The sequence below is a fragment of the Girardinichthys multiradiatus genome, chromosome 7 (assembly GCF_021462225.1).
Source record: "Girardinichthys multiradiatus isolate DD_20200921_A chromosome 7, DD_fGirMul_XY1, whole genome shotgun sequence".
NCBI lineage: Eukaryota > Metazoa > Chordata > Actinopteri > Cyprinodontiformes > Goodeidae > Girardinichthys > Girardinichthys multiradiatus.
In genome coordinates, this window is record NC_061800.1 from 30,674,009 (window position 1) to 30,684,114 (window position 10,106).

A 10,106-nucleotide genomic window follows, 5' to 3' on the forward strand; every position below is an offset into this window, starting at 1 on the left:
GTGTCTGCACCCATTCACAGTGAAAAATATAAATATAAATCAAACTTATGCATATAAATTAATTTTATTTATCATTGTTATTAAAATTAATAAAGGAGAATCACACCTACGCACAGTTTTATGTATGTATTTTCAACGTTTTAGATTTCTTCTGTTTTTGCTTTTTTTTGTCGCATTTAAATGTTTTCAGTTCTATGTCAAAAAGTGTTTTTCTCTTAAGCCCAATAACATAGCAGCAACACCTGTCACCAAGCGTTAGCAGTCAATCATTTATTTAGCTGGGGAAGTATTGTGACCCACTTTTCTTTATACAATTCTTGTAATTTAGTCACATTGAAGAATTTTAAGGATGGGCGGCCTGTTTAAGAGAGGAAATGGAAATTAATGAAGAAGCAAAGCAGTCCCGAACTATCACAATACCACCACTATGTTGGACTGACTGTATTGTGTTTTACTGGATTTTATACTAATTTCTAAACTTGGGCTTTCTACTGATGCAAATAAAATTATACTTTAAATACACACAAAATAGCAATACATGAAGGATGAAGAGGTATGAAGAGTAAAAAACATGCTTCAATGAGCAACAGATATGAATTCTGCAGCAAACTGGTAAAAGGTGTGTAAATAACTACATTTACGCTTATTTATTTTTTCTTTGTGACTTAAAACTACTACGTTTTTGGGTACAAAATGGTGCCCTATACCACGGGATGTTTCATGTCAGCCATGTGTCATTGTACCTGCCAAGCCACGGCACGTTTCATAAGCTGCCTTGACATCCGGTGAGTTAAAACTAATTTCTTTATTACTCTTCTGGTCTTCTGTAGCTAAAAGTAGTTATTTCACTACTATAAATAGTATTTACCTGCAGGAGCCTGCTCAGATTTCATTTGATATGATCAGGGCTTATAAACTCTTCCATCCTATAAGAATCAGCTGGCCCAGACCGGGACCAGAACCTAAATAAATTGGAATACAAAGTTTTCAGACAATAAAGTACTATTAAATTAAATTTCACCACAAAAATAGTTCATTTGCCAACCTTTTAACCTTCTTCGCTGCTTAAACTTTCTGTCAATTACCCCATGAATGACTACAGGACTTGTGTTTTATTTCTAGCAAGTTCCATTTAGGTTTAAATGCAAACTAAAAGCAACTACATTCTTTACTCATTGTTTCCACCTTGCTTATATTTAAGCTCCATGTTATACATTTTACTTTTTTTCACAAGCCTTTTTTACATCCCAAGTCAAAGCATTTGTCTTTGTGGGTTTTCCTCTTTTTGTTTTAGCCAGACCACTGAACCAGATTGTCTGCAGCTTTACCATAATGTTCCTCAGGCAGACCAGAAACAAGCATGTATTTAGCTCAGACTGTAGACATCCTAGAAATTTACATACTCACTGTCTTCCTTCTGCAGAGCTGCCAAAATCGTCCAGTGTTGGTGTAGCATTGGCTCCATATGTCTGTGTTTGTGTGTTTTGTGTGTCCGAGCAGGCATCTGTCTGTCCCTTACTAGGGCTCTTGGTATTTGAAACTCCAGATGGATGAATGCAATTAGATGTAATATGCTAAAAACTAAATGTCAACAAGTTCGCCTTTTCACAGTGATAGCTCTCATTTGTGGGCGCTCTCTTGTCTGGCTGAATGGGCTCATCTCATTCTGAACATGGACCACTGAGTTTGCCTCATTTAACTGACCCCGGCTGCTGCTTCCCCTCTTTTGTCTGCATCAACATCAGCTCCAGTGTTTTCTGTTAACAGCATTTACAAAATGTAAAGCTTCAGCCTCTTTTATCCCCCTCACACTGGTGGTTGATGGAGACTTGCGTCATTAAATAACGATCCGGATAGGAGAATGAAAACCTTTCTGTGACAGTGAAGCCGATTTGTAAATCATTTTGCCCTTTCGCTAACACAACGTTGAGCCACTTCCCTACTTTATGTGTTCGCTGTGACCTAAAAAAAAAAAAAAAGGTTTTGATTCAGTAGATCTTCATGCCAGCGAAACAAAAGACGAGGATACAAAGCAGGGGAAAGTGATGTGTAAGCTTGTCATCTTCTGTAGCTTCCCTGCCTCTCCTGGGGGCCTGTTAGACAGACAGTTAAACTTCAGTATTCATGCATCACTGGGGTCAATCAGCTGCAAGCAATCAGCAAAATGTTGGAAGTATTGCTCACATGGAAACATGTAGAGGAATGTGTTAATTTATAAGATAATGTGAGTAATCCTGGTGTAGATAAATATATTAGTGACTTGAAGCTGCTGTTTGTTGTCACAGTAGCATGTTTCAGATCATCAAATTAGTGTTAATTTCAGACATAACTTGAGTACACAAAAAATTTTGTTTTTAAATGATGATTTCATTTTATTGGGAGAAAAAAAAAGCTAATCAAACCAACCTCGCCCTACGTGGAAATGGTAATCATTTATGGCATGTTTAAGGTCATCTCATTTAGATGTCTTATTCTGATAAATCCATACTTTGATTAGGCCATTTCAAAATGTTGTTGGTGTGCTAACAATCATTGTTTCCATGCAATACCAAAGTGTACTTGAGATGAAGGTCACAAACTGATGGCTGGACATTCTTCCTTGAGATTTTCAAAGAACAGAATTCATAGTTCCACCATGAAGCCGCAAAGTAACCCCAAACCATCACACTACCGCAGCCATGTTTGACTGTTAGTATGATGTTCTTTTTCTGAAATGCTGTGTTATTTTTATGCCAGATTGTGAAACACACCTTCTAAAACGTTCCAATTTTGTGCTGTCGGTCCACAGAATGTTTTCTCAAAAGTCTTGGGTATTGAATGATTAACTCTGAGCTTAAATGAGGCCCGTGGTGCTTTAAATGTTGTTCTGGGGTATTTTGTGATATGACCATATTTCCGTGGTCACTCCTGGGATGGTCCACCACTGCTCCTTGTTTTCTTCATGTGTGAATGACTCACTGTGGTTTGCTGGGGTATGTCTACTATGGCTTTAGAAATTGCATTTTAAAGCTTCCCAGATTGATAGATGTTAATTACTTTGTTTCTCATTTGTTCTTCAATTTCTTCAGGTTGGAGAATGATGAATTGTTGGTTTTGAAATCTTTGGGGCAATTTATGTGATTTCTTGACTATCAGTAATCAGGCCTTTGTGTGGCTATAATATTGAACTGAGCTTTTCACAAAATATGGTTAATTAGAGTTAATTCATGTTGTAGCGGTGGAGACCTTTTGATACTGCAAGAGGTTGGTTTGGATACATTATTTCCCTTAATAAAAAGGAAACATTTTTTGAAAGCTGCAATTTACATTTACTTTGATATCTTTGATTTTAAAATGAGTTTGTTAATGAAGGAGGCAAATACTTTTTCAAAGCACAGTGGTTGTGAGCACTCTCTACATGCCTGAGGTGGGCTATGCATCTAATTGTCAGGCATCAAATTAAAATAACGTTTTACCTTCAGCAGCAGAGAGTGCTTTTGGATAGGCTACGAAAACTGACATTGACCCAAAAGATAAAAAAGATTGTTACCATAGACAGATTATTCAAAAGAGGCATCCTTGGCTAAGATTGACTGAAAGCATTTTTGTTTTTATTTTTGCTATTTCCATTTTACTCTCATAGTGTCTTGCAAGGTCGAGACCAAGTGCGCTAGAAACCTATTCAAAGTTTTTTATTGGATTATGATGCAAGTAAAGCACACTGGAAATGCAGATTTTCTGGGATGCAGCAGTAGGCAACTCTCCTCCAAGGTTTCACACTAGAAATAACATAATAATTGTCATTTATTTAGAATTTCACAAGCTAACCATCTATGAATAATGGCAGAATATGACTGACTGCTGGAGAATCGTGCATCTTGGGGCCTATAAATCACTAATAGGGCAACATCTTCAGTTACCTATATAAGAATACTGAACACAGTTGCCACATTAATTATTTGTAAATATTTACCTAAATGGTATGTGGCAAAAAAACAATAAACAATCATAAAAAAAGCCCAGAATTATTGAAGAGTGGCTGATAGGAGTTTTGATGTGGTGCTGTTAGCAGCTAGCTCTACTGTGGTGCTAATGCTAGCTTGTTGCTGAGATTTAGTTTCAGCTATTCATTTTTTCTCAACAAATATAATACTGCACTAACAGTCTATCTAAAGTATTTTAAGCAGTGAACAGCTATTGTACAGCAGTCAGCGACAGTCTCTGGCTTTGAGGAGCTGTCTTGGTCAAGGGCACTTTGTCAAAGGCAGGCAAATTAACTGAGCGTGTTTTTGATGCTGGAAGAAACCAGAGCTCCCGGAGGAAGCCCGCATAAGCTCTGCTTGCTTCAGGGTCCTCTTGATGTGATGTGACAGTGCTAACCTTGAAGCCACAGAGATGCTCATATTTGCTCTCTGTCTTTAACCCTGTGTTGGTTTTCACCAGCTCCTGTGGAAAATATCAGGCCCCTGTGCTGCTAAATGCCCTGTTCTTCTACTCACTGACTGTGTTGTGTTCCTGGTCGGTAGTGTTGTGGGTTTCTAATAGATTTAGGCCTGAGGCAGCTTTTAGAAAGGCTTAAAATTTGCCTCGAATCCTGAGGGTTTTTTCTCAAAACTTTAAACTTTAAAAAGTTTCTCTCTAAATAAAAATGGTTTGTCAGTCTCTTAGAAAGGAGGGATAAATATTTAAATTCTGATGTTAATTATTTACTTTTTTTGTTATGAGAAGTAAAAGCTGAATATAAAAGTAAAAAGTCACTCCTAATGTTTCTTGAAAGTTATAATAAGTAGCTTTTGTTCAGTCATTTTTAGATAACCTAAAGACCAGGAATTATTCACTTTAATGGGTAAATGTAGATCTTTTAACATTATGTTCATGGTTAATTAAGTATCTGTGTCTTTTTGTCTCTGTCTCAAAAGAAATACCTTATAATATGTTTAAATTTATGGGCAGGGATTTGGTTTCTGTATAATATTGGGAAAAACATAAACCTATAACCTTAAACTGTACTTTTGAGGGCGTTTCACTTCCCGTTTTAGGACATTACAGATTTGAATTGTCATTTGACTAGGCAAGGCTGGAGACAGATTCCAACAATGTTATAGTCTTTAATAAAAATATCACATTATTAACATAATTACACAAAGCGTTAAACCAAATTATATAACATTAATCATTTACTTTTGTTCAAAACAAAAAAGTAGCAATTAATTTACCTGCTGCAAAATAATCTAACATATTACAGATATAATGTTATTTATAACATTTATTTGTTGTTATTATGATACAGAGACTTATGCAGAAATACAGCAAAAACAATTTCTGAAATTAGGAATAGTTTTCAACTGAAAGTGTTACAGTTCTGCTCTTTAAGGAGTGACACAGAGAGCACAACACGCTCACATTAGCTTGTTAGTTAGTTGGGCTGTCTGCTCAAGTAGAGCCTGCAGTCAGCTGCTTAACAAATACGTCACTCATACCTTGCCTAATAGGCATAGGCCAATTTCTGGCATCAAGGTATAACAAGGTTTTATAAAGTAACCGTTTCAAACCACAACAAATTTCCATCATACAGTTTCTACAATCTAAAGTCCTTTTAATCAAGAGGCCAGAGTAACCAGATTTTCTCTTTACTGCGGTCGATATCACCCCTTACTTGTCAGTCTTACACCTTTTTTGTTGTTTTCAGCTATTTGGAAAATCATCTTGCGGTCTGTTTCAGGATGAGCTTTCTTGGATGGCCACATGTTGGTAGTTGGTTTAAATGTTCCACTTGTAGACTGTTTTCCAAAGGATTATAAATTCTTTTGAGACATTTTTAGATTCCTTACCAGACTCATAAGTTGATACAATCTTCTTTCTGAAGGCCTCAGACAGCTCTTATAATCTGACTATGGTGTTACTCCTTAATAGTCCCACCAAACAAATGTCTAAGGGTTAAACAGGGCAAACCTTCTTAAATATGCTGAGTAACAATTTTCTCATGATGTGCACCTGGTGCTATTCACATGTGTGTGATTTCAGTTATATTAAATGGGAATAAATGTGGCAGTGTCCTAACTTCCCTCACCAGAGTTAGCATTTTTTGGTACATTATATGTAAAAATTTTAAAGCTCTTTTGTTCAGTATTTTTGAAACATTTTTCACTGTTTAAGCGGACTGTAGAACATTAAACAATAAGGAAACATAATTAGACATTTTTTGTGGAGTAATGTTTTTCTTTCTTTCTTTCTTTCTTTCTTTAGGTAAGTACGTGTACCAGCCCATGACCAATGTGTGCCAGCTGCCCAGCACATCTGTGCCGCCTGTCGGATCAGAGTGCAACGACACTATCAACCTCTCCGTCTCTCTGGCCGAGCGCTTCCTGAAGCTGGCGCCCAGCTTCCAGTCTCCGCCTCACCTGGAGTCGCCCAAGTACTGCGTCATTGCGGACCTGTTTGTGGACGACTACATTGTCAAAAGAATTAACGGGAAGATGTGCTATGTGCAGCGACCCCTGCCTCCCTTACCAGAACCTCCTCAACCTCCCACCCCTCAGTCGCCCACTCCAGCTGCACCTCAGATGCCCCCTAATCCCAGTCCGCCACAGCCGCGGGTTAGCCCACAGAGGCAGGCTCCTGCTCCTCCTGTTCCTCCGGCGTACAGCGACCAGAAACACCTCTCCACTGTTGAGAAGTTAAAAGGCCCCAAAATGGACCACTGCTCCTCCCCATCCAGCTCAGAGGACTCCGGCATCAATGCGCTAGGCCTCCACTACCTGGAGTCCTGTGAGGAGGGAAGTGAAGATGAAGAGGACGAGTTGAGCACAGATGGAAATTCGAGCCCTGGTAGTCTGTGGGATCAGGATGACTGTTCTCTTCTCTCCCCCTCCAAGTCGATGATAGAGATCATCGAGAAGATTGAAACAACTGTGTAACTGACAGGCAGAAACCACTCGTGGAGAGGATCAACGGAGCAGTGTTTGCTAACAGAGAAAAACACTGCAGGATATTATTTTCCACTGACTCACAGGGAGCAAACCCCAAATCTAGAGCTTCTGTGGTGTTTGCAAGGTTGCTTCAGGCTGAATTTGTTCTCCTGCAGGTGGCTGAGGACTATACGGCCACAATTTCACAGAGCCTCTCTTCTGTCCAATCCCCCTGCATGGAATTCATTTCTGAGACTTACTGGAATCAAAGAGGAAGTACATCAATCGCAAGAACATGAACAGTGGACAAAAAATGACTACAACTGAAGAAAAGAGTTAATGCACTTCAAAACAGTCATGAAAGAAATAAATGATAGGCTTTTTTGTGATTTTCTTGTGTAGGTAAGTAACAGAAGCTTCATTATATATGAACAAATATGATATGTTCTCTGGCGACAAGAACTGTGAGGTAATTCTTAGTGTTCTCCAATTGTTAGTCCTCAGTCTAATTTAACATCCAGGTGGCAGATAAGCACGTCATCTCTTATTCACTGGTCAGCGACTCCACCCACACACATATTATTAATTCTGACACTTAAGCATAATGACTGCAAGGCCTGCTACCTCTCATGGGCCTCAATCACATAAGCCTTTTAACCTGTTAAAGTCTCACCTCCAAGCTGCTGAGACACCGCCTGCTTCTGTCGCGTTAGAAAAAAGCTTTCAGAGGCCACAGTTGGTCTGCACTTTACCGACACCATCACAGGCCGGTAGGTTGGTATTTGACAATCAAGAATTACACAGAAGCACATTCCTACACTGTACCTGCCACTGAGGACCTATTTACCCTGCATCAATATGTTCTTCTGACCACCTTTGTTTGATCAAACTTAACTGCAGATCTGTTCAAGGTTAGAGGCATAGTTCAGATTTTTAGAGGTGGGGTTCTGTGGAAGAGTTTGAGCAGTAAGTGTGCTACACTTACCTGGAGTTGTGTAATTATACAACTCACTAAACGAAACAATATTATGTTACGTTTACGAGAACGAGATGAGAAGAGATTTTAGCTGAATTCACAGAATCACCATTTGTTTGATTTTACATATAAAGTAAGTAAAGATTTTATAAACCACAAACTGTGTTTTAATCAGTACCAAATATTCCATTCCATGTTTTTTTGGTCCTTATATGTTGTTTTTTATACATTTAAAACGCTCTTTTTTGTGTTTGCGCAAACAGAGTTAAGATTTCTAAGTTTGCAATTGGGAATTTTAATTATTTTGTTAGATAGCGGTTCATCATGCAAGCTAGGTTTGGACAAGAAATATTGAAACATTTTAATATTTTAAGATCTGTGCCATACGATCTCATAATACCACAGCGGTAGATCTCTGTTTTTAGATGGCAGAAACCAACTTTGGTATGGGCCCAAATCTGCTGACTGGAGAGCTGATTACCGATATGAAGTAATACCAAATTTGTTGTATTTTTTTTTCTATATAGGTTTTCCAGTATAGTATTGAAGTATAGATCAGTGGAGTGCTGCTCCCCTCCCACCAGTTGCATTGCTCATCAGCTGGCTGAAAGAAGATTGCTGTCATTTTTCACTCCCTTACTAAAAAAGACAAATTAGGCTGTTCAGGAGACATTTCTGGTCACAAGGCAACACAATAGGAGCATCCCCCGTTACTCTTATTAAAGTAACACAGCTTTAATCTACACTTTGCAAGCTATGAGCTGTTTGTCTGTTAACTCTGGCTAATCAACCAGTTATTATAAGGTTGTGATTCTTGTGTTTTGCAAAAAGCTATAACCTGTGCAAAAGTAATTTGAAAACTAAAACTAAATTTTGGGTGTTTTAATTTTAATTACTTAATTTAATATAAACAATACAAACACAGTAGCATATACCAGATGCATTGTTTTTAAGCACTATAACAGACAGACATGCTAATTTTCAGCACTTGCCCATAGGAGGCTTTTCTCGATCCAATATTTTTGCTTAGAATTATGTATTTATTTTCACTTAAATAACTTAAAACCCTGGTATTTTTACTCCAACTTACCGTACCATGAGAGTCTCATTCCGGCCTCTGCTTAAACAAGTCATTAGCTCAACTCAATGGTAAGAACCAATTTAAATTTTTCCAAATTGAAGCCGCTCAGGTTGCTATCTACTACACGCAAGATACTGACTGTTCATAACAACTCCACAAAATCCCGGTTTAAATAATAGGAACCATCCCTCTAAAATAGTTCTGTGTAAGAAGCCAGATATTCAAATTGCTTCGACATATCTCTGACAAAGTAGAGACTTTGACATGTTCAAGACTATTAATATACATGATATAAGGGCAATTTCTCTAATTTATTCTTTCAAATCTATATAATAAAACAGCTGCATAGTTATTTGCTTTTGAGGCTATATATGCATCTTTTATGATGACTGAAAGAGTAGGCTGGGAAAGAAGTAGATTAGAATAGTTAGTTTGTACTACTGGAAAGAAATAATCACTTATTGCACCTTTAGAGGGATATTACAGTATGAGATAGGATGTTGAATAGGTGTTGTGATGTAGTTGATATAACAAGAAACGAACCAGCCTATTTATTAGTTGGTCAAATTAAGCGGGCTGGATTTTTTTTTTTAAATAACAATCTTTTGTCCTTTTTTCGTACCGTTCACTTTTTCAAAAGCTATCAGCAAAAATTACCAAAATTTTCACAAGTGTTGGTGATATTCTTTAAGCACAGAAAGCAGAAGTCATTTTGCATGACTGCGTTTGTTCTAACAAATATATAGGTATATATATGTATATATATATAGATATATAGCTTAACAAATTTTGTGATTCTGTGTGAAAAGAACAGACAAATCCTAAATCAGGGTGACATTACATGGAGCAGAATCCTTATTAATGCAGTTCAAAATGTGTTATGTTCTTATTATTGTTATATTATTTTCATATGAATAAATCTTATGAAACTGAGTTTTTTCCTCTCTTTTGTGTGGTGCAGCTTCACTTTTTGATGATAATGTCATCGACGTCACACACAGACAATTAAAGTCTAACAGAGCATCAGAGAAACTAAACGAAAGACAGGGATCCGTTTAAAACCAGTTTAGCTGCAGCCGTTTCCTCTTGACAAATGTCCTTGATTTTTCTATTTTCACTCTTTTGAAACCTTTCTTTTTAAAATGTGCACAGATAAATATTT

General features: G+C 37.4%; 1 protein-coding gene across 1 annotated transcript in view; it reads left to right on the top strand.

The window, feature by feature from the left end:
- zgc:162707 (UPF0524 protein C3orf70 homolog B) overlaps positions 1 to 9,877 on the top strand; it is a 35,797-nt gene extending 25,920 nt beyond the window's left edge. Inside the window, exon 2 of the mRNA XM_047370185.1 lies at positions 6,226 to 9,877. Within this exon, the coding sequence (XP_047226141.1) occupies positions 6,226 to 6,896 (671 nt within the window). The 3' untranslated portion in view covers positions 6,897 to 9,877. The remainder of the gene's footprint in view (positions 1 to 6,225) is intronic.
- Positions 9,878 to 10,106: the final 229 nt, after the last annotated feature.